Genomic DNA, 26,348 nt, shown 5'->3' with positions numbered 1-26,348 from the left:
GCTTGTAGCTAATATGTTAGGTCAGTATTTAAGTTCCAGAGCCAGAATGTAAACAAGGATCAGGTTCAAAGCCCATTCTCTTGCAGCTCTACTATTAACATGCCGGTGGAAGGGGTGGACATGGGCTGGAGACTGGCTTTACTGCTTCACATCACTCGGTTATCTTTGTAAACACGTGTTTTTTTTCTCTAGTATTAGAAAGGTATTTTTGTGTGTAGAGTCTAATATTTTTTATTTCTTCCCCACCACCTCATAATAAGTTTCCTATATAGTAATTACTCAGTATTTGATTAAGTTCTTATTATAAATTGTGTCCTAGTAGAAATAAAAAGGAGGTACATAACTCAGTCATTAGCTAGCCTTAAGCCAAATTAAAAAAACAAAAAGATGACTTAGCTCCTTTGACAACTCTATGAGCTGGGGTAAGACTTTACATAATCAATAGTTATAAGACCCTTAAACACAAACCATGGCTATAAAATGAAGGACAGTTTGTGTTCGATGTAATAAAAAATTGCTGTCTAAGATATACTGTTTCCTTCTTCATACCTGAGTATAAAGATGATAATTACTAGGAGTAATTATTATAGGATACATTCTATCAAGCATGTGAGCATCCTACAGAAAACATGGAAATAAATATGCCTTAATTAATAGCAATTAATTTCCCTTATGGAAAGATGTAAAAACATGTTAGAGTGGACATGTATCTTGTATATAGGCTAAGTTTTAAGTCAATGTCAGTACATGAAGCAAAGATCAATTAGAGACAAAGTTATCCTTAAAAATTCCTAGAGTCACCCTTAAAGCAAAGTGTAATACAGTATGAGCTCTCAATCCATCCTGGACACTTTCTTCCTCCACAGAACAGATCACCATTTCTCCTGCTGTGTGCCACATAAAGTATATGGCTTCTGTTTAGGGGCCACAATGAATGAAAAAGCATACACTGACACACCAGAGTCAAGTTTAACACTATAAGAGACCTAGACTCTGCCAGTTCCTATGCCAGGTGTTTGGAGACTGATTCCAAAGTGAGAGAACATCAGACTACCATCTTCTACCTCACTCTTACATTGTGTAAAGAGAAACAGAATTACTATGGTATGTAAATTTTTTGGTGTTTTACTTTTAGGGGTTTGGGGTTTTGGCTTCAGTCCAAAGATCTGAATTTTGCTAAATTATATTCATAGAAATGTGACTCTGTTTATCTCTTGTTTATCACACAGCCACAGATGGCTAGAATTTGGGGTACAAATAATCTAATACTATAGTGTGCGATCTAAAAAAATAAAATAAGTCATCTGTGTTACCTTCGTCTATTGATGCTTCACTACTGTAGCCGTCATATTCTGCAGACAGAGGACTGTACTTTTGTCTTGTTTCCCAAGCATAGTTCTTTTGTCTCGAATCTGCCAATGGTAGCCTGGAATTGTGTGTTCTGGACAAGGCCTCGTGATATTTACCCAGTGCCTCGTCTTCGCTCTCAGAGGAAGAACCGTGCTCATCTTTGTCCATGTAGGAATTATCTATTTGGAATGACAGGAGAGCAAATCAAAATTTTAATATAATAAAGTATGACAAATTTGATACATACACACATATACACACAGAGAGATATATGTCACATATATCCATATACACATGAATATACAGATACATACCCAATGCAAATTTTCAACTTTAAATAAACAATTTTTTCATTTAAGAAGCCCAAAAGCTTTAGATTTTCATATTTTTAATAGAAAAAGATCAATTTATATATTCTAATTATAAAAAATGTTCATCACAGGGATTTTCCAGCCAAGTTACAGATAGAGATAACAGAACTTGTTATCTCACACAATTATTTTCAAAGGATCAGTAGCACACAAAGAGACTTAGAAGTATCGCCAATGCATATGGACCTGATTCAAACTAGAATGTGACTAGAGACATTTTAGTTATCATCTGGGTCCAAATTTTCAAAATGATAATGCTTAGTTCTAGGAGAACAGAGAAATGGGCAGACATATACTACTGGTAGAACTATCACTGGTACACTTCTTCTAGAGAGCAATCTGGCAGTACACATCAAACTCTAAATCTGCACAGTCTGTGATTCATTTCTAGGAATTTACCAACTCCTTCCAAGAATTCGGCCTAAGAAAATAATTAAAAACAGGTGAGCAAGGATACGTATTTCAGACAATTCACTGCACTGTGCTAGATAGCAGAAAACAAAAATAAAATATAATCTAAACGTCCATTGCTGGGCCTCAGTTAAGAACGCTGTGATGTATCCAGGCAACGACAGAGTATGCAGTCACTACAGATGAGAAGGTGAACTCACAGGTGCTCACAGAGTACAGCAGCTACAATATTACTTTATGGGAAAAGAGAAGGTTGTGACACAGAAGGCATACTATGTTCTCATTTAAACACCCCCCCCCCACATGCAATACACACACACACACTTGTGGCGGATGCCCGTAGGCACATACAAAAATATGGGGAAGGATACACACTTATTTTCTGTGAAAGGGAGAATTACTAAGAAAATTTTATGTAAGTATAACTAAATTTCAAATAAATTTTTCAGGACATATAAAACTTGTATAATTCTTAAAATAATAGGATACACACTTATTTTCTGTGAAAGGGAGAATTACTAAGAAAATTTTACGTAAGTATAACTAAATTTCAAATAAATTTTTCAGGACATATAAAACTTGTATAATTAAAATAATAGTTAACTAGTATAATAGTAACTAGTTGTTAACATTTTTTTAAAGTAAAAATTTTGAAACTTCACTATGTTGAAGTTCATTTAGCCTAATATGAGCCTTCTCAGAATAATAAAACAACTCTGGAAAGATAAAGAGACCACAGCAGGTAGAATTTATTAGTTCTGTTGAGATTTTTTTTTTCTTTATAAACACTTGAAATCATCTGCAAGAAAGGAATCAAGGTCTGAAATTCAGGTGGGGAGACGCAGACTAAGTAATTTAAAAATATGGGAGAGAAATGGTATGTTTAGAGTCAGAACGAAGGGAACTTGGACGTCACTAGTGTAGGTCCTCCTTTTTAATTCAGTGAGAAAAAGCCACGAGGAGGTAAAACTACAACCAGTGTCCTATTCTGCACAACCCAGTATGTAGCCACCAGCCACACGCAGCTATCTGATTTAAAACAAAATAATTTAAAACCCAGTTTCCCCAGTGCTGCTGGCTCCATTTCAAGTGCTTAGTATGTGCGTGTGGCTAGTGGTTACCACAAGGAATACCTGGAACTTTCCCATCATGGCAGAGAGTGCCGTTAGTTGGCGCTGGGGTGACGGCAGATCTGGACTAGAACCGGGGCCCTCTGACCCCCTGGTGAGAGCTTAGCACTTCGTGGGCTACCATGGTGGTGGTCTCTGGCAGCAGGAGAGCTCTGAGGGGGCTCACTAGAAATTCTGCCATCCCACTTCACCTATTACAAAATATTACCTATGGCAGTCCTGCATTCAGAACTGTGGAAGGGAACTCTTCCTTCTCTTTCTATACCCTACAGGCTCTGTGAACGAACCAAGAACACAGGTACTAATAATACCTATATTACTACTAACTAATTAGCATTACAGCTCAGCTCTATGAAGAAGTAATCCACAGGTCAAATGATTTTCAAATGATTTCTAGAACATAATATGTTTACATTTAGTCTGGACTATAATCTATAATGCCTGAAATACTTGGGTTTTTTAGGGATGAGCATGCTTCTGAATGAAAACAAATCAAAACAAAATTAACTGTATACTGCTATGTATGTAGCACTTATGACTACTGCCTATTCTGTTATTTTCTGAATAACCTATGTATTCTACTTTATTTTATTTTTGCTACTTCAATTAATAAGGCTAACGAAACTAAACTAAACTAAGGCCACCCAAAACTACTGAACTTAATAACTGAAAAGACTCCAAAAGGGACATATTTCCAAAAACTGGCTTTCGTTTTTAATTAGGCGATCCACCCTGGATCAGCCTCTATGATATCATCTAAAAATCATTCCTATAATTGATAATAGAAGATCCTCATTATATATGTATTCACACAGCAGAACTCAAAGTCTTCCTCATTTCTACTGTCACTCAGATTTTTGTTTTTTTTATGAGAATCTAAATGTATAGAAAAATGTCAGATATACATATTTTTAAGTAAAAGCTAGTATACTTTAGTCATTTCCATTTGTTGCTGATCTGATCAAAAGGCCAAAAGAATTTCCAGAAGTAATCACCAGCAGTAAAAGCCATTCTGCAGCCAAACCAACTAACTGCCGGCTCAATGTTTTGAAAATTGTCACAAATCCTGCTGTTAAAAACTGTAAATGATTAGCTGGAATCTTAATTCTATATAAAGAACTCATGAAAAATAATAGATTGTTCACATATACTCATTATAGATACAGAACTGATGTAAAATTCTTAATATGTGGCTAAATAAATAGATACCTATCCTGAAGCATTCTATTCAATAAAATAAACTCTAGGGGCGCCTGGGTGGCTCAGTCAGTTGAGCGTCTGTCTGACTGGTGATTTCCATTCAGATCATGGTCTGAGTCAGAGGAAGGAGCCCCTCATCGGGCTCTGAGCTCAGTACAGAGTCTGCTTGTCCTTCTCCCTCTGCTCCTCCCCCTGCTCACGCTTTCTCTCTCTCTCAAGTGAATGAATAAAATCTTTAAAAATAAATGAATAAAATAAAATTCTATTGCTTTAAAGGAAAAATAAAAAACACTTGATACAGATTCTTGTTGGGATAGATTCCAAGGGAAACACAGTATAAAGGTCTCAGGGGTTAGTCACAAAAATAGAAAATTTTAAAATTCAACTACAGCACACTAAATACACTCCAACTAGAGAATGTGCACTACTTAAAATTATGGGGTTTCTGGTTGGTGAATAAACAATCATTAAGAAAAATTAGAGCCACTGAAAAACTGGCCAAATAATGCAGGGACCAGGGCCAATACTTAACTTAGTGTACAAAGAACATGATTGCTTTCAAAATGATGGTCAGAAAAAAAATAAATGACCTTAAAAGTGTCTCCCGGTAAGAGGATTCAAGAAAATCCTTAAATTAGATAGGTTTGTATAGGAAAGTTTAGAAATTCGGATGTTTTCTTAATTTAAAAAATTAAGAGAAAAGTTTATCACTCAAACCCACACTAGGAGACCTCACCTTTTCCTGGTATTATCTTAGAATACTTTTCATCTTTACTCTTTGCTGTTCCTTTGTGGGCAGAAATGGCTTCATTTTTCTTTGTTTTTATGTCTCCTTTAAATTTGTAGCACATTGCTGGACTTTCCTGTTCTTTGGTTTTTCCGTGTAACTTCTCTTCAGAATCAGCTGATGGTGCTGGATGTGTGCCTTCTTTCCTAATGGGTTTCTGTATCCTATGTCTGTTGCTTGCCAAAATATCTTCTGGAGAATACTCCTTTCCTGACCACTCACTCCCTTTAGATCCTTTACTTTTAATATGTTTTTCAGCTTTCTTTAAATGATCTTCTTTCATTTCTTGATATCTTACCTCTTTTAAGTCACTCTTACCCTTATTGGGCATTCCTAATCCAATTTTTTTACATCTGTCAGGATGTTCAAGTTCTTGACAAGCAGATCCAGCCCTTGCATTCTGTTTGACAACTGATGTCCCACCATCACTCAGGGGACCTTTTAACAAAGAATCACCACCAGCATTATTGCTTTCTTGATATTTTGATAGAGTCTGTCGCTTGTTATTAATATGTTTGAATCCTCTTTCTTCATTCATTCTGTGATCTTGCTTTTGTGAAACTGAAGTATTGTAGCAACTGATTCGATTCGCTCTGTGCTCTAAACTGGACTCTGTTTTCTGACAGTTAGTGTCTTTGGGGAGTTCTGGTGACCTGGTACTTGCTTGTTGAGGGGTCTCTGCTACTTCTGCTTCTGCTGCTGCAGAGCTTTCTTCTTCTGAGCGAAAGCCATTGATCATACTTGTTACCTGTTCAGCAACCGAGTCAGTTAAAGCATAGCTGACTTCCCCAACAGCAGTGGTTAAATCTTCTACAGCATTACTGATTGTGTCCACCAGAGAAGACACTGAAGGCAGATTCTGCTGGAAAGTTTTGAAAAATGCCATTTTCTAATTCCTTATTCCTAACAGATGCAATAATGGAATTTTCTCTTCTCAAAATATCAACCGCTTAGGAATTTGAATTTAAAATGTACTTAAATGTTGTTACTCATGAGCTTGATATTATTATTTTGCATTGTGGTTTTTAATCTTTCTGTAAATGCATTATGCATTGAAAGAAATACGTTGAGGCAAAAACTCTTCCAAAAAAAAAAAAAAATCAAACCACTTGGCTTACATGTAATGACATTTTTTCCCTCTCCATAGCTATCATACCAGCCGCAAAACAATATTTTCCCCTCAAATACTATTGGTTTTTTATTCTATACCTGCAAGAAGAAGTATAAAAAGGATTTTTATTATGGACTTTGGTTTATTTATTAATAGTCTATGTAGGGGAACTACCCTATATTACTAACAAACTACCAATATCATTTCAAATTAAGACAACTATTAAAGAGAAAATGAGCAATCTATGCAGAGGTCAGGATAGAAAAAAAGAGCAGGGGGTCAACATCTGCCGAGTGGCACAGTGCAAGGCATTGTGATTTACAAGTTGTATCATACCTGTTCTCACAGTAACTCTAGGAGGTAAATATTATTCTTCTTATTTCATAAGTGGGGAAAAATAAAAGGCTCAGAGAAAGTACGAAGGTTCCCAAAACCTTTCCAAAGGATCTTCAAGGTCAAAACTATTTTTATAGTAACAGTGAGGGGATGTTTAACTTTTTTACTTTCATTTGCTCATAAATGAACACTGGAGTTTTCCAGAGGCTATATGACAGATTGAATGCAGAAGCAGACATGAGAATAACAGCTGGTTCTTCTTTGTCAGTCATTAAAGGGGTTTGTAGAAAATATAAAACAATGGCACTCTTCTCACCATTTTTGGTGGTGGGGGGGGAGTAAAAAATACAAAGTTTTTTAAGTTAAAAAACTGTTACTTATTTTTAACATGTATGTAATAGGCTTATTCGGGTTTCTATGGATTTTTTTTTGTTCCAAGTTCTTATTTACATTCTAGTTAGTTAACATATAGGGTACTACTGGTCTCAGGAGTCAAATTTTAGTGATCCATCACTTAATGTAACACCCAGTGCTCATCACAACAAGTTTTTTTAAGACCAGTAATTGTTAAGAATATTTTTAAATGTTCTCAGTTTTAACTTCTAATATGGTACTTTAACAATAGATATAACTCACATAAATAAAGGTTCTTTGGAGTCTTCAATAATTTTTAAGAGTGTAAAGGGGTTATTAGACCAGAGAAAAACCAGATAAGGTGAACCAGGGGATTCCTGGAGGCTGCCCAAAGAGATACCTATAACCAGTTCAACTCTACACAAATGATCAAGAAGCAAGAGTAAAGTATGAGAAATGCTAAACTTCAAACAAAATCACAAAAGTACTACTCTTCCCTGATGCAGAAGTTACAGATGTAATTCAATAACCCATAGATTTTTATAAATGATGCTATCACTTTTTAATTACCAGAAATAAGAGAAAAACATCTCTTCAACATAAACAAGAAGAGCAAGGTTTTTCTGCTAATGCTCTGAAATACTGTTCTAAAGTAACACCTCGCCTTTATAATTCTCAGCTTGCTTCTGCTATCATTTATATATATAATATATAATATATTTATATAAATTATATAAGCCAATCTTTGGAAAGAGCTAATAAAGAAATTTTATCATAATATGAAAGAATTAACTCCACGGAATAATTTTCATGGAAGAAAGAACAAGATTACAGCCCTCGTGTCTTTTAGTCTCTTGTAGTTTTAAGTGACAAAAAGTGATATAATGCCTATGGTACCAGCAGAGGGAAAGGAACACTAATTTTTACAACCAGACTTTATCTGTACACTTTCTCTACTTTCTCTAAACCACTTTCTCCAAATAATAAAATTATCCATCAGCTGAGAATTCAATAGGAGGTAAAGAAAAAGGGTGAATACTTTTCAAAGCCTTCTAGGGGAATATGGGGGAAAGCTCTCCAGAGAGTCACTTGGACAGTAAGATTAAAGCTGTAAAGAGCAGAAAGATACTTCCTTCTTAAAGCATATCTACTCATACTACAGGCTCAAAAGCATACTTTATGTGTGAAAAATAAAAACGTGGTTTTCTGATAGCATGCAATTCATCTTTATGTGGTATATTAGCAATTCATGAATAACAGAAAGATAATTGAACATAATTTACTCAATAGATTTTTTTTTTACTCTCACAGAAAAGTGGCTCGAATGTTACTTTATAGTATGTCAAAACCAACCTTACAATATATGTTTAAAAAAAATAACAGAATGGTATAGATAAAAAGAACAAACAAGAAAAGCAGTGATGATACTTACAAATTTTATCCTGTGAGTTCTTCCTTGTACTGTATCCTGAACCAAGATCTGGAAACCCGCCAACATTTTCAAAACAGAACTTCTTATTAATATAGAGAAAAAGGAGCAGCATCAAGATAATAAACACCCCAACAGCTGACAAAAATCCAACTGCCTCTGGAGATACTAGAGAAAAAAAAGTCACAGCTGTAAGCATTTATTCTTCTTTAAGCTACAGATAAGAAGAAGGAAACCCCCACACATATGTTAGATTACTGCCTCAGTTGAATTATACTTTTTAATTGTCATAGTTTACATAGGTTTATAAGAAAAACAAACGGCACAGTTTAATGAGCTGTTCAATTCACTCAAAAGTACTTACTCAAACCTAAAATTTTCTGTATGATTTCTGTTGGAGCAATCTTATAATACAGGAGTTTATAAAATAGACAATTATAAACCTAGCCCACTTAAGAGTATTAAAAAATTTTAGTACAAGAATTAGAAAAAATTATTTCCCACACACAGGTATCTTATTTAACCAAATTTTAAGAACATATATTATTATTCTTATCTCTAAAAAGCTTCAATGGCCCATTTTATTTAATAAACTCTGGACTTCTTAACTTGGCATCCAAAGCTCCAGCCTCTCTTTCCAGTATTATACTCTAATCAAATGGTTCCACTCACTGCCTCCGAATCAGCTATATGCATTACCATACACCTTGTCTTTGTTGCTTATTTTCTTCCCATCGCCTGGAATAACCGAGTCTGCTTTCTACCATATCCCACTCATTCATTTAATCAACAAATATTTTGGACCAGCAGCCACACACCAGGCATTATCACATACATGGGTCCTGCCTTCGATGAACAGGCTGGTGAAACACTAGAACACAGCGTGGTACAGGCTGTGAGTAGGGAAGAACAGGGACTAGGAGCCACAGAAACACTTAAGCCAGTGTTGAAGGATCCAGTAGGCTTTTCTGAAAAATTATGGCCTCCATGATTATAATCTAAGAATTATCAAGAATTAACACTATCCCAGGCAGAAGCAACGGCAAGTGCAAAAAGGTCCAAAGAGAGGAAATCACTGTATATTCCAGAAACTCAATAGAACTTTGTTACAATAAACCAGATTTTCAAGAGAATCTGATTTCAAGAGACTCTGATCTCAAAAGAATACATGAAATCATCCATGGAGACTTTGCAAAGTGAGAACAACAACAAAAAAATCTATAACTTCTCTAATTCTCAACAATCTGTCTTTCAACATTTGCTTTGTCACTATATCTGTCATTTGGAGTTAAATAGGAACTAAATTTTTTATGCCTAATACCTTATATTTAATACTCAGGTATTAGGTGAGAATGAATCCTAAGCCTCAAATATCCTCTACAACCTGCAATCTACTCTTTCTTCTCCCACTGCTCAAGTAGCAGCTAAAATGTCATCTCCTCCAAGATTCTTCCTTGAATAGAAGAGCCATAGCAATTAGCATCTACAACTCACTGGTTTAAAATGAACTCACCAACCAGCCCAATGATAACTGTTTTTATCTACTAGCTTTTCATTATTTGTGAAAGCCAGCTATCCCAGGTGTAGGCGTTCTAGGACATTACATAGTCTATTCAAGGCTGGATCAACAATATTGTGGTACAGGACAGAGTAGAGTGACATTGTAAAGGGAAAAGGGGAGAGACTGAACGGTATAAATCCAGTCTAAATATCAGGTTGATGAAAAGATCACGCTACTAGAAACAAAATGTAATGCCCAGACTTTACCCCTGTCTCATTTTTCAGGCTGGAGAACAGTCAGAAAAGAGAACAGTATTTTAACTTAAAAATCCAAGCTATATTACCAAAAACAGTGCTATGGATCAAGCCTGAAGGATGAAGCAAAAATGAAAACAGAAGAATTATCTTCAGCAATTCTCATAGCTAGAGAAGTAAGAAGCAGGACAGGACCTGGTATAAAAAGGCAAAATGCTCAATCAACTTATATTCAATGCTACACTGTAGTCACATACGTATAGGAGCTCCCCCTTTAGCCCTCTTGTAAAGCACACTTGAAAATCTGATGCATTTAAGTGAACACACAGGGATAGATAATATGTAACCTGAAAATCTCCCATCTCTTAGAAGACTAAATGAGAGAAAACATAGCTCACCTCACTTAAGAAAGCTAACTATTACTAATAAAAATAGCACCAAATACATATACCATATGTTACATACCAGTGACTGTTTTAAGCAGTTTACATATATTAACTTCTTAAATATTCACAATTAGACTATTATCCTAATTATAAATTGTGATATGGAGATATTAAATTATGTGCCCAGTTTGTAAGTGGAAGAGTCAACATTCAAAACCGTGTCTGGCTACAGGGTCTGTGCTTTAAACCACTACTCCTACGGCTCCTCCTGTCTTCCTTCTCTCCTCTTCTTGCCCCTTCCTATCTCATGTCTCAGGCCTTATTTCTGTCCTTCTCTTTTCATCTCCCTCCTTCCCACTTGAGAATTCAACTGGGGGGTGTGGTGTGGTGGGAGTCAACTATAAACAAGGATAATACAGTAAGTGCTATGATAGAGGCAGGAATAGAAAGTATTACTGGAACACAAAGAAACACTACCTGATGAAGTTCCAAATGCTGCAGAAAGGAGGTAACACTCGAGTAGAGCATGAAAGATTAGTAAGACTCTATCAAGCAGTGAAGGGACAGATGAAAGAGACGGTAAAAGACACAAAAGCGGTGTGCATGGCATTCTGTAAGCGCTAATGGGTCTTACTGGCCTCCATGTTCTCAAAGCACCCTGCATAATGCCGCATAGTTGATGTTACATAAATATCTGTAAATGAATAAACGAATAAATGTGTGTTCAGGGAAGATCTGGAATATACCAGAGGACCTGAGGCAGGACATAAAAGCAAGATCCAAAATGTCAAAGAAACCTGAAAACCGTCCTAAAGATTTTGTGTTTGCAGAGCTATATTGCTTAAAACATTTAGGAAACTGCAATATAGTAGGGAGTGATTGGTGGCAATGCAGGAGGAGTTCTTTTTTTTTATTTATTTAAATTCAACTAATTAACATATAATGTATTATGCATTTCAGAGGTAGAGTTCAGTGATTCATCAGCTGGATATAATACCCAGTTATCCCATCCCTTCACCCCTCACCCCTCCAGGAACCCTCAGTTTGTTTCTTGATTCAGAATAGGAGGAGTTCTGGGGACGCCTGGGTGGCTCAGTGGGTTAAAGCCTCTGCTTTCAGCTCAGGTCATGATTTCAGGGTCCTGGGATGGAGCCCCACATCGGGCTCTCTGCTCAGCAGGGAGGTTCCTCCCTCTCCTTCTGTCCCTCCCCACTGTTCATGCTCTCTCTTGCTTGCTCTCTCTCTCTCAAATAAAAATCTTTTAAAAAAGAAGTTATGCCTAAAATCTTATATATATATATGTGTGTATATATATTTATACACACACACACACATATATATTATGAACCTGCTTACAAAGCCAGTCTGCACAGGTATTCCTAGGATTATGATTAAATTATCTATACATAAACCTTCTCTTCCCCCAAGTTCTAGATTAGACACTGCAAGCCAAGTAAACGCTAGTGCAAACTGCATATTACCTTTTAAGGAGGAGCTTCAAAATCTAACAGCAAACAGATAATTAGTTTAGGTTAATATCATACATTTGAAGAATTTAATTTGCCGAATCGAATTTGAGTTAACGATAACTCAGAATACACTAATGCATTATTTTCCCATAATCCAAATTCGTAAAATTCACATGTGAAAACAATAAAAGCAAGACCAAATAATAACGATATTAGCAACACGAAATATTTAAGAATGCTTATTATTTGCTAAGGGCTTTTTAAAAAACATTTAAATTCTAGTTAGTTAACATACACTGTAATATTAGTTTCAGGTGTACAATACAGTGTTTCAAAATCTCCATCCAACACCCAGTGCTCATCACAGCAACGTTGTCCTTGATGCCCATCACTGATTTCACCGCCCCCCCCCACCTCCCTGGTAAGCATCAGTCTGTTCTCCATAGTTAAGAGTCTGTTTCTCGGTTTCACCTCTCTCTCGTTCTCTTTTTTTCTCTTTGCTTGTTTTAAGCATTACACTTAGGAGTTACAAGCATTATCCAGCTGATTCTTCACAATAATCCAATTTTACAGATAATGGGAATCGACGCTCAGCAAGAGTTAAGCAGAATTTTCAAGACCCTAATATTATTATTCAGTGATAGAGTCTTGATTTGAAGGCAGGCACAATGACTCTTGAGCCAAAATGTCAAACACTAATCCCTATTGCTTCCTATTTGCCAGGCATTGCTGTAATCCCTCTTATTTTAAAACTTAATGGTCAAAACAACTTTATAATAGGTAAGTACTCCACATCATCTTAATCTTTAGTAAACTGAGGCCCAGAGACTAATTAACTTGTCTACGGTCACAAATATAGGAAACAGTAGAACCTGGATTTGAACCCAAATATTCTGACTGCAGAGCCCGTGTTCTTATACATCAAGCAATACCGCTTCCTTGTATGCCAACCTGCAATATAAAATAAAAGGGAACGCTATGTCATCAAGGTTCTAGAGCTCACTATAAACATTAAGGGAAAACATTGTATGATTTGGCTTTTATATATGTTAAAGAATAGCAATAATTCAAGCTTTCTCAAAGTAAATATATAAATTACAAATACAATAAATACAATAATTTTTTATTCAAGGTAATTTCCTAAATAAGCTAAAATTATAGAAGTATGCTTAGAAACTAAAATGAACGGTACATCCTTATATGCCATGTTTGAAAAGTTAAAAACGAAACGTATCCCATAGAATAAGGTTGATATTCATTAGTAACGCTTATTGAATATATACACTGTCTGTATGTAGTCCTATAAGGTCTCTGTGAGCTAGATGACCCCCTATATGAAGTATGTAAAGATTATACTGCAAAGTAAAAAGACATACTGTCTCACCAGGAAATACAAAAAGTTTAGCTTATCCAAGATTAATGATTACTTACTTATGTTACATATAGTTAACTGGCTTTATAGTTATCTTTACTATACATTTAGAAATGAACATATATATATTTACAAAAGATAAAAAAACACTTTTTGTCAAAATTCAAGTTTCAATAATAGTAATACAATTCATTTTAATTTCTACAGATAAATTGTTCATAGGAAGAAAATGATGAAATGATACTGTTAAAAAATAAAAGCAGGAGCAAATCCATTTTGACTCTGAATGTATTACAGAATTCTACTTTCCATTTTGTCACAAAGGAAACGATTTCTATATAAGTTTTATGAGAAAAATACTAGGATATAAATAAACATAAATACAAGGGGAGATATTTTATTGAGCTTTTGTATTTTCAATATTAAGTTATTTGTGCTTTTCTCTAAAGTTTTATATCAAAATAAATTAATTACAAATGTTAGATTTATATCTGTAAATTAAATTTTACAAACTATTCTTTTAATTATATTGTAAATGCAAAATTAAATTAAAAAGAGCCCATGCTTCTTATAATTCTTTAAAAAAGAAAAAGAGAACCACTTACAGTTTGTATTATAACGTCTGTATTGCTGATCTGTCTTACTTGGTATGAAACACTAGTCCTCTAACTACCTGTCATGGAGGCTTTAATAATTCATTTAATAGTTGTAATTCTATCTCTTGAACAAAACGTGAACTATACAAGAAATCGACTTTCATTTTAAAAGAAATACTTGCTTACTATTTAATAAGTCCTGAATATTTTTTCTGATACTTTAATAGGAAAATTCCACAATTTGTGTTGATCTGGTTTGGACATTAATAGAGAATTTATCAGTATTTCTAAGAAACAATGTAGGAAAATAAAAGATTAATTTGATATGCTTAAATCTCCTTGTATAATAGCTCAGTTGCTTCCACAAATAAAACCTTCCCTGAAATTTTTATATTATGCTGTAAATAACACAAAACTGGAAAGATGACATATATAAATCAAGAAAGGAATATAATGATACATAACTATTAACTTTATATTTCATTTTAAAAAATCAGTAAAAAAAAAAAAACAAAAAACGAAAAAAGCATTCACTCCTAAGTGACATAATTCATAATTCACTGCTGAGTAACTTCAAGGGACAATAAGAGAGGAAGGCACAGATGGCAGTGATGTGGGACAGTGCCCCAAATCTTACAAACAAAACTGCCCTCTGGGAGAAAGTCCCCTGACAGAGCTGATAAAACAGATAATATCCAACTTGTTTCAAATGTCAAACCATCAATAGATTGAAACAGTATTTCCTATAAGTACCATATAATAAGTAGAAATTTCATTCAAATATCACAACAGTGAAAAATCCTAAATCAGTCTATAAGAAAACCGGGGGAAAAAATCCCAAACGTTTATTAAGTATGGAAACCAAATGCATAACATATTTAAAACATATGCCTCATACTTGGACTTGATAATAATATACTTAACATGCACTTAACAAACTTATATTTAAAACAAATACTTAAATAAAAACTCTGTCAAACATTCTCTGCAAGTTATTTTTCTTCAAGTATGCTCTTGATTGAGGCTTCAAATTACAATTGCAATGAAGCTTAGTTTAAGACAAACTTATTTTCCTGGCAAATCTGCATAGAACAAAACAGAATTATTCTTTTGAACAAATTAGGGTTAACTGTCTCAAAATTTCCATTTAATGTGTATGAATTCCTCCAGAATTATCTGAGTGATAAATGGTACAGGCAAATAGAGGGTCACTTCTTTCTGTCCTAAACTTTGCCAATGATTCTTCAACATCAACTGCCGAAGAATCTTCTAGGTAAAGCCAATTTATGACGTCAAACAAGCTTCAGATATGCTTACCTCAGGCTTTCATTCAAAGCCATCAAATTCTGATAAATGCAAATTGGTTTCTTTCTAATCTCTTAGAGAGACATCACTTTCCTCCTAAATTCTAATGCTATGTCAATAGTTTTCCCCTCTAAGAATTTTTTTTGTTCTTATATATTTTTTTCAAACTTTATGGATGTATAATGATGGAGAATTATGTATGTGTAACGTATATCTTGATGATCTGATATACACGTGGATTGTAAAATAATTATAGTCAAGGTAATTAATATATCCATCATCTCACATAGTTATCTTTTTCCCTTTTTGTTGTAAGAACGCCTAAGATCTATTTTCTTAGCAATGTCAAGATCCCTTGTACAATTAATTTTAGTCACATTGTTGTACATTAGATCTCCAGAACTGATTAATCTTGTACAACTGAAACTTTATACCCACATCTTCCCATTTCCTCCTACCCACCAGCCCCTGACAACTGCCATTCCATTCTCTGCTTTTTTTTTTTTTTTAAGATTTTATTTATTTATTTGACAGACAGAGATCACAAGTAGGCAGAGTGGCAGGCGGAGAGAGAGGAGGAAGCAGGCTCCCCAATGAGCAGAAAGCCTGATGCAGGGCTCGATCCCAGGACCCTGAGATCATGACCTGAGCCAAAGCCACTGAGCCACCCAGGCGCCCCGCCATTCTCTGCTTCTATAAGTTTGACTGTTTTAGATTCACATATAGGTGACATCATACAGTACTTGTCTTTCTGTTTGAAATGTTTCACTTAGCATACTGTCCTTCAGGTTTATCCATATTTGTCAGAAATGGCAGGATTTTTTTTCTTTATTAAGACTGAGTAATATTCCATGTGGTATATATATATACCACATTTCCTCTATCAGTTCATCTGCTGATAGATGGTTAGGCTGTTTCTACACCTTGGCTATTATGAATAAGGCGGACATGAACATGGAAGTGCTGATGTCTTTTAGAGATCCTGGGCATGTTTCCTTTGGATATATAACCAGAATTGGGTTTGCTGGATCAAAGGTGGTTTTAGTTTTCATTTTGTAAAGAAAATTCACATGTTTTTCCATAGTGTCTGTACCAATTTACATTCCCACTATCAATGTACAAGTGTGTGTATATTTATGATTATTTCTTTCTGTTTAACAGGCTCTTTTGTCATTATATAATGAAATTTGTGTTGAGAGGCTGTTTTAGAGTCTATTTTGTCTGATGCAAGTATAGTCATTCCTGCTTTTTTTTTTTGCTTAGTATTTCATGAAACACATTTTTCCATCTCTTTACCTTCTGTGTGTATTTAAATCTAAAGTGAATCGCTTGTCAATAGGATATTGTAAATCTTGCCTTTTTAGTCACTCAGCCACTCTATGTCTTCTGACTGGTGAGTCTAATCCATTTACCTTAAAAATTATTATTGACAAGTAAAGATTTACTATGGAAATTTTGTTATTATTTTTGATCACACAGATATTTTGTCCCTATCTTCCATTCTTAGTGGCTTCCTTTGCTCTCTGATCATTTTTGTAGTAATTTGCTTTAATTTTTTTCTTTTAATTTTTTTGCGTATCTATTACACGTTTTATTTTGTGGTTAGCTTGAAGTTAGCATAAAATATCATGTAGTAGAATCTCTATTTTAAGTTAACAATTTAACTTCAATGGCATACAATTGAAGTTAAATACATACAATACATACTTTTATTTCCATTTGTGTTCTTAAAGTCAGAGTTTGCTATTTATATGGTGTATCCATTAATAAAATTTTCATTTACGCTTTTATATATTTTTATGTTGATACTTTAGTGAATTCTTGTTTCAATTCAAGGGACTCCCTAGAGTATTTTTCTTTTTTTTTTTTAATTTTTAAAAAAATTTTTAAAATTTATTTTCAGCGTAACAGTATTTATTGTTTTTGCACCACACCCAGTGCTCCATGCAATCTGTGTCCTCCCCGATATCCCCCACCTGGTTCCCCCAACCTCCCACCCCCCCGCCCCTTCAAAACCCTCAGGTTGTTTTTCAGAGTCTGTAGTCTCTCACGGTTCACCTCCCCTTATAGTAGATCTTGTGATGACAAACTCTCTTGGTTTGTTCATCCAAGAAAAACATTATCTTTTTTTTTTTTTTTAAAGATTTTATTTATTTATTTGACAGAGAGAGATCACAAGCAGGCAGAGAGGCAGGCAGAGAGGAGGAAGCAGGCTCCCTGCTGAGCAGAGAGCCGGATGTGGGACTCGATCCCAGGACTCCGAGATCATGACCTGAGCCGAAGGCAGCGGCTTAACCCACTGAGCCACCCAGGCGCCCCCAAGAACCACCCAGGCGCCCCCAAGAAAAACATTATCTTGTCTTCAGTTTTAAAGAACAACTTTTTCAGGTATTGTATTCTTTGTTGGCAGTTTTTTTCTTTAAGCTCTTTGAATATATCATTGCACTCTCTCCTGGCCTGCAAAGTTTCTGCTGAGAAATCTAATGATCATCCTTGTGGTGGGGGGAGAGAGTGCTCATCTATCTGACAAGTTGCTTTTCTCCTCCTGAATGCAAAATGTTCTTCGTCCTTGACTTTTGACACTTTGATTATAATGTGTCCCTGTAGTCTTCTTTGGGTTGATCCTGTTTGGGAACATCTGAGCTTAATGAATCTGGATGTCCATTTCCCTACTCAAATGTAAACATTTTTCGTCATTATTTCTTTAAATAAGCTTTCTATACCACGTCCAGCTGCCACCCTTCTCCATATGGAAGGAACACCCATAATGAATATCCTGTTTCCCTTGATGGTGTCTCATAAATCCTACAGACTTTCTTCATCGTTATTCACCTTTTCCTTATCCCTGGAGAATTTCATATATTGCTGTCCTTATCCCCCGTGGGGAAGGCTGCAGTCAAGGGTATCTCTTGGCCCTGGGACACACGTGACTACAGCAGTGGGACTGGTGTCCAGGACATGGGTGTGCCTAGCACATACATGGCGATGCCAATGCTCAGGGTGCAGTGCAGGTTCTGGCAGTTTAGCCGCAGTGCCAGTGTCCACATACACGTGGAAAGGCACATGAACACACCAGCACCGGGACAGGGAAGTGAGAGAGGTGTTGGGAGGAGGAGACATTGGTGACTCCAGTAGGAGCAAAGAGGTGACTCTATTCCTGGGGGCTGGGAGACAGAGAAGTGACTACTCCGAGGGGACACAGTGGGGTAAATTCCAGGCAGCTTCATCAGCTGAGGTCAGTGTTGGCAAAGATTTTGGAGGTCCCCAGTGGCAAAGACCAAGGGAGTCCATGACAGTGCCAAGGACTACCAGGTTCCTCACCAGCAGTGGTGAAAGCTGCTGAAGTCTTCCTGCTCTTCTCTTCCCCTCTGAGGGGAGGTCACAGTGGATGAGATCCCTCCTAGTGCTGAGCTCTGCTGAACTAGAAGATGGGGTGATGCTGGTAAAATGCTTCCTATGCTTTTCTCAGGTTGTGTGCTCCACTGGACGGCTCCTGCTTCTCTACTGTACTCTAGAACTGTCCTAAGCTATTTTTTTTTTAAGATTTTACTTATTTATTTGACAGAGAGAGAGAGATCACAAGTAGGCAAAGAGGCAGGCAGAGAGAGAGGGGAGAAGCAGACTCCCTGCTGAGCAGAAAGCCCCATGCGGGGCTTGATCCCAGGACCCTGAGATCAGGACCTGAGCCGAAGGCAGAGACTTAACCCACTGAGCCACCCAGGCGCCGCTGTCCTAAGCTATTTTCATCAGTAGTTGTTTAATCATTGTTTTTGTTGGGGCATGAATGTTGGAATTTCCCAGTTCCTTATCTTGCTGAGGTCAGTCTCTTTACTTCTCTTCCTGGAGTGATTAAAACATCCTTTGTTCATCTTTTTTTTTTTTTTTTCATCCTTTGATCATCTTAAAAACATCTTTCTTCACCCTAAATTTGATCCAGTTTGAGAAGACCAGTCTTTTCCAAAAACACTCTACAGTTTAAGGCACGGATTTACTATATCTGAATACATTGGTATGCAATCAAAAGTCCACAGTAATGTTTTATTACCACTGAACAGGTCCATCACACTTTAATTAGTGGTGGTAAGGGCTCAACATCCTATGATGCTCCTACTTCCATGCAGCAATTTGCAAGTTAAGGGTTCTTTAATCCTTAACTTGCATTCTCAATGCACACTGAATAAAAAATGTGGTGCTCCATTTTCAAAGTGATCTCCACCCTTACACACACACACACACACACACATCACATCACATATTATGACAGCAAAGATATTTGAAATTTTAAAGAAAATTACTCTAAAAGCTTCGTGAAAGAGCTCTAACACACTCCTCTACTTTTGGCTGCAGACAGTGTTAATATAACAGCCACTGAACAAGGATGGCAGCACTGGGGCAGAATCAAGTAGGAAGCAGCCCCAGTCTTGGTCCGCAGGGGCTGTAAATGCAAATTTCAAGTCCTTTAAGTAGATGATAACCTCAACTTAAAATATTTCAAAAAAATAAGAGGTGGTGCTGCAAATTTACCAATCACCTGTAACAAAATCAGCATTAATCATATAGCTGAAGAAAAAACCCTGCCAACCAGAAAGAGAAAAGATAAGCAACGGAATGATGAAATTGAAAAATAAAATGTCTACATCGACACATCTTTTAGTAGTGTCTATTTTAGTTGGAGATTTAGGGAAATATATAATTAAATTGATAATAAAGCAAAATAAATTTTTCTAAAATTTAAAAAATAAATGGAGGGGCGCCTGGGTGGCTCAGTGGGTTAAGCCACTGCCTTCGGCTCAGGTCATGATCCCAGGGTCCTGGGATCGAGCCCCGCATCGGGCTCTCTGCTCAGCAGGGAGCCTGCTTCCTCCTCTCTCTCTGCCTGCCTCTCTGCCTGTTTGTGATCTCTCTCTGTCAAATAAATAAAAATAAAAATCTTAAAAAAAAAAAAATAAATGGAGAACTTTAAGAAACCGTCATGCTTTTAGCAAGGAACTTTGTGTATTCATGAGGGACAGATGTTCTCTCTTCTGTCAGGGAAAAGTCTGAGAAGGACTAACTATATATTAATTTATTCAATTAATGCTAAGCAATAAGAATGAAGCCTGAATAAAACAAAATGTAGTTCCTGAACTTAGAGGCTTAATAAAGTACAAAGGGGCACCCAATCTTGACTTGGGAGAATAGAGAAGACTTCCTGGGATAAGTGACTCTTAAACTGAAATATGAAGAATCTAGAACACCAAAGAGGAAGGGGGCAAAGTGGGGGGGGGGGCGAGGGAGGAAGAGTATTTATAGTGAAAAGGCCCAGAGGCAAGAGATAATGACACAACTAAGGGAACAGAATGAAAGGTATAAAGTAGTTAAGAGAGAAATAAGCAGGAGAGTAAGCAAGGGCAAAATCATGAAGGACCTTGTAAAAATTGTTAAGGAGTCTGAACTTTATCCTGAAGGCAATGGGGACTCAAAATATTTCCAACATGGAAATGTGAGATCATTCTGGTGTACAAGTCAGGACAGGAATGAAGGACTAGTAAGAGGCAGTTTATAAAGTAACTGCAGTAATCCAAGGGGGAAATGCTGATAGCCTGACATGCTAGGTGCCTCAACTGAACATGGTGGAAGAAAGGGTCTTCTTAGAGCCTACCTTTCAGGCTGTCTCATATACAAACTAGTAAATACAAAAACACACACATAATGTCCTGTATTAATGTTAAAAAGCTTTCCCTGCACTTGCTCCAGTAATGCTTCTATTTCAAGTGACAGAATTCATGGCACTGTATCACAATCTAACATAATAAATTACTTATTGATCTTATGAATATATTGAAAAGGTAGCAGTACACTCACATGCTTTAGTAAACAATCTTCCTTCTATAAAAATCAGATCGATATGCAAGCAAGTGAGATATAGACTGTGGGTTAAATGCCCAAAGCTACTGTTTTATAAGAACCATGACAGTTATATAAGAAAATATTAACACAAGTTATCAAAATACTTTCAATTATCTACAAAACACGGGATACTAAGGAGCAATCTGTATGTCTCAACAAAATATGTCAGATAATTTGTTAATTTCTTTCTGTGAAAGAATGACTCATGCAGACAAGGAAAACACATGTGACGTCTAGCTTCCTTAAATAAATCTCACAAGTTTCTCTAAAATGAAATTTCAGTTTAACCAACAAACTGACAGGTAGGATCTAGATTCTAGATGAAAGATTTGAAAGTCCAAGGCTCTCTCTCAGGCAAGCACTGGCATTAGACCTGGTTTTTTACTTTGTGCCAACTTTTCTGGGTTATTACATTTGCCTTTTTGGTAACCAGGTCTAATGCCAAAGAGGTCATTTGAGTCATTCCCTAACTAAATATTCTCTTTTTCTGGCACAGCGACTTGAAGTCAGAGAAGAACCAACAGCTGTGATGGTTTTGATAGGCTGACAGAATGAATATATACAAAAGGATGCAAGATTACATTCCAAACTCAGAGACTCATAATCATCTTAAAGACAATCACTCTATAAAACTGTGTTACTTAATACCTTTGCCTAACCCGAATGAAGGAACTGAGAATATGTTCATTAATTTTGTAGAAGGTCCTACGAACTAGGTTGGGCACAGCTACTAATTCACTCAAACAAACATACACAAGGGACCTCAATATATGAATGAAGTAATACATCAAAACAAAATGAAGATCAATATGGATAATTTCAAGTTACTACCCCAGTTGGGGCCAAACACTGATAAAGGTTAATGAAAATACTGGCTCAATAAAATGTGTCAGGAACAAATGTTTCTAACAGGTGAAAATTGAGCCTTCTATTATGCTATCAGATTTCTATTAAAGCAGTATGATCTCCAATTTCAAAATATAACTGAGAACACTAAAAAGGTCCAGAGAGGAACAATTAAATTCACTACACATATATTAAAAGCCTTATGCCAAAAGTGAAATTACTTTATACTGCAGAAGAAATGGCAAAAACATGTTTACGGAAAGATTTAGTATACACAGGTGAGTTGGACCATGTAATGCAGAACTCTACAATTATAAAAAAGAAAGTGAACCTTCATGATAATCTAAAAAGTTCATTATAGAAATACTATTTATCTGTGAGGATTAAGAATTGAAACAGGCTATCAAGAATGACTAGAGGAGGGGCGCCTGGGTGGCTCAGTGGGTTAAGCCACTGCCTTCGGCTCAGGTCCATGATCTCGGGGTCCTGGGATCGAGTCCCGCATCAGGCTCTCTGCTCAGCAGGGAGCCTGCTTCCCTCTCTCTCTCTCTGCCTGCCTCTCCGACTACTTGTGATTTCTCTCTGTCAAATAAATAAATAAAATCTTAAAAAAAAAAAAAAAAGAATGACTAGAGGAATATAAAATTTAAAGGACTGAGATTAACAATTTGCTTAAGAAGATCCTATTTTAAATAAATCCCAAATGGCTGAGGTTACTGTGGTGAAGATATTAAAAAAGAAATTTTGAGAAATTTCAAAACTCAGAAATAAATTAGTGGGGACAGATGATAATTATAACTGTATAAAAACACTAAAGTGGATCTAATAACTCAGAAACGTTTTAAAAAAGTACACAATGGATTTGGAAACTATTTCAAATAAGGAATAAATCAAAAGGCAGTAGAAAACAAACAGAAAAAAATTTTGTCAATGAAACTGAATTAACAAAAGAAAATATATTAATAAAGAAAACTGGTATTTGTAAGGATATGGCAATATTTACTGAATTTTAGGGGGCAACCGATTTGGATGTCATAGAACACAATAGGATACAGATGCAATATGGTTCACTTCACAGAATATTCTTTCTAGAATATTCTAAAAAACTAAACCTTTTGCAATTTGGAACACCTGCTGCTGGGAGTCTAAACTAAATAAAGTCTGAGGTCTTTGCTAGTGTAAACAAAGCCCAAAAGGCCAGGTCAGGTCTATTAACAACTCTGACCATTAGGTTAAAAGGAGGGAATCAACTCCTCCTGCCTCATATTCTTTCCTCTTTTATTTAAGCCTCTTCCCTTTATTCTTCTCCAAATTCAGGTGCATGACAGTCAAACCTTATAAAATCTTTGGAAAATTATTTCCCATCTTTGTTGCTCCTCTCAACACATAAAGACTATATTCTACTTAGCCTTTAGTTTCAAAGCAGTGAAATATTCCTAAAGGAAGGAGAAGGTTTCTGAGAACTAGATTTTAATTACCTTTGATACTTTTTAGAATATTACTTTGGACAAGTCACATCTTTTAGTTAAATGGATGACTGAGGTTAATTATTAATGAACTTTGCCACATTATCCCCCTCGATCTTTAGTGGGAAGATCAAGAGATAAAAGGGCCTGGGGTATATAATAGTGTAGTAACTCCTTACTATGTTTTATAGGCAAATAGTCTTTATTTACAGTTAAGAGAATCAGAGACCCTGGGGGCACCTGGGTGGCCCAGTCGTTAAGCCCCTGCCTTCAGCTCAGGTCATGATCCCAGAGTCCTGGGATCGAGCCCCGCATCGGGCTCCCTGCTGGCGGGAAGCCTGCTTCTCTCTCTCCCATTCCCCCTGCTTGTATTCCCTCTCTCACTGTGTCTCTCTCTCTCTGAAATAAATAAAGATCTTAAAAAAAAAAAAAAAAAAAGAGAATCAGAGACCCTGAAAAATCACTGTTAAAAACTAAAAATAGCTTTTACTAACTGTCCAAGATAAACTGCTGATTACTCCCTACAAATCAGGAATGGTAATTAAAAAAAAATTTATCCTTTATATTACATTTGTTTAAATTTATTTTTTATTTTATTTTACTTTATTTTTTAATATTTTATTTATTTATTTGTCAGAGAGAGAGCGAGCACAGGCAGAGTGGCAGGCAGAGTCAGAGGGAGAGGCAGGCTCCCTGCGGGGCAAGGAGCCCCATGTGGGACTGGATCCCAGGACGCTGGGATCATGACCTGAGCCGAAGGCAGCTGCTTAACCAACTGAGCCACCCAGGCTTTTAATCAAAATTTCTTTTTTAAAAAGTTTTTTATTTGACTCCAGTATGGTTAAAATAGAGTATTATATTAGTTTCAGGTGTATAATATAGTGACTCAACACTTCATACATCACCCACTGCTTATCATAAGGGCACTCCTTAATCCCCAGCACCTATTTAAACCATTCCCCTGCCCACCTTCCTGCCTGTAACCACCAGTTTGTTCTCTACAGTGAAGAGTCTGTTTCTTGGTTTGCCTGTTTTTTTCCCCCTCCGTTCATTTGTTTTATTTCTTAAATGACACATATGAGTAAAATTCTATGGTATTTGTCTTCCTCTGACTGGGGTATTTCTCCTAGCATTACTCTCTAGTTTCATCCATGTTGTTTCGAATGACAAGATTTCATTATTTTTATGGCTGAATAATATTCCATTCTATATTTATACATTCTTTATTTATACATTCTTTTACATTCTATATTTATACATTCTTCTTTATCCATTCATCTACTGGTGGACACTTGGGCTACTGTAAATAATGCTGCAATAAACATAGGGGTACATTTATTCCTTTGAATTAGTGTTTTTGTAGTTTTGGGGTAAATACCCAGTAGCGGTATTGCTGGATCATAGGTTAGCTCTATTTTTAACTTTTGAGGAACCTCCACCCTGTCTTCCACAGTGGCTGCACCAGTTCTCACCAAGAGTGCAAGAAGGTTCCTTTTTTCCACATCCTTGCCAACACATATCTCTTGCAGTTTTTATTTTAGCCCTTTTGACAGGTGTGAGGCACTATCTCACTGCCATTTTGATCTGCACTTCCCTGATGAGGAGTGATGTTGAACATCTTTTCATGTGCCTGTTGGCCATTAGGATGTCTTCTTTGGAGAAAGGTCTGTTCATGTTTTCTGCTCATTTAAAATATTTTTTTTATTTATTTGGCAGAGAGACTGTGGGGGACCGGCAGAAGGAGAGAATCTTCAATGAGACTCATCTCTGAGCAGGTAGACTGAAGAGGAGCTCGATCCACAACCCACAAGATCATAACCCTAGCCAAAACCAAGAGCTGGATACTCAACTGAATGAGCCACCCAGGCAACTTTGCTCATTTTCATTGGATTATTTGTTTTGGTTTGATTTAATAAGTTCTTTATGTATTTTCGATACTAACCTTTTATCAGCTATGTTGTTTGCACGTATCTTCTCCCAAGGAATGGTAATTTCTAATACAGTATTACTGACTTACACAAAGTGTTATAATACTTCCAACACGTCCCAGGCTCTTCTTTCACTCCAAGTTTCCCCACATACTTGATAGAGCTCTCCTTCTCTGCCTCCCCTCTCTCTTCACTTGACCTGGCTAATTTGAATCTCATACTTTTCAGGATCCTGCTCACTGTCTAATATCTTGTCCTCATTTTTAGAGAAGTCAAAAGCCTGTCTTTTACCAGGGGCTAGCGGTCCTATATGAGGAAAAAGATCAAAATAGGCATAGAGACAATCTATCAATCTTTCAGATTCTGGTACACAGCAGCCAAATCCAAATGTGGATAGGATATATGAACAAACTTTTAGAACTTACACTGTCAAAACTCTTGAGAATAACAGGAGTGTTTAAAGAATGTCAAATTAGGACTCTCACCTTCTTGGTATCAGAATACCTAAAAAGTTGAAACTGAAAAGTTGCAAGGTGAGCACAGAACAAAAAACCTCTCTGGTGAGGCTTTATCAAACACCAAGAATTTGAACGTAAAACTAAAATGAAGTGGTAGTGGTACAGGGACAGACAACAGACCTAGAGAACAGACAGACAGACAGACACACACAGATACATGCACACAGGGATTCTGACGTCTGAGGAAAATGGCTGCACCACAGTGGACAGAAATCATCTTTTCAATACAACTGAGCTGCAAATATGAGGGGGAAATGAACTTACATACAAATCAATTCCAGGTAGAATAAAGATCTTAATGCAAAAAGCTTTTGCTAATAAGTCTTTTAGAAAAACGTA

The 26,348-nt window shown here is 36.2% G+C and overlaps 1 protein-coding gene across 6 annotated transcripts in view; it reads right to left on the bottom strand.

Moving 5' to 3' along the window:
- SYT14 (synaptotagmin 14) overlaps window positions 1–26,348 on the bottom strand; it is a 204,563-nt gene that overhangs the window by 128,436 nt on the left and 49,779 nt on the right. For 5 of the 6 annotated variants that reach the window (XM_082701861.1, XM_082701859.1, XM_082701860.1 and 2 more), the window contains 2 exons: window positions 8,483–8,647; window positions 1,314–1,529 (listed from right to left, as the gene is read on the bottom strand). In XM_082701861.1, the coding sequence (XP_082557987.1) occupies window positions 1,314–1,529; window positions 8,483–8,594 (328 nt within the window). In that variant the 5' untranslated portion in view covers window positions 8,595–8,647. Of the gene's footprint in view, window positions 1–1,313; window positions 1,530–5,198; window positions 5,573–8,482; window positions 8,648–26,348 lie in introns of those variants that run through there. The other variant, XM_082701858.1, reaches the window with a different exon arrangement.

The sequence above is a fragment of the Mustela nivalis genome (assembly GCF_964662115.1).
Source record: "Mustela nivalis genome assembly, chromosome: 16".
NCBI classification, from domain to species: domain Eukaryota; kingdom Metazoa; phylum Chordata; class Mammalia; order Carnivora; family Mustelidae; genus Mustela; species Mustela nivalis.
The sequence above is the reverse complement of the archived record's forward strand: the minus strand, read 5'-3'. Positions and strand labels throughout refer to the sequence as shown.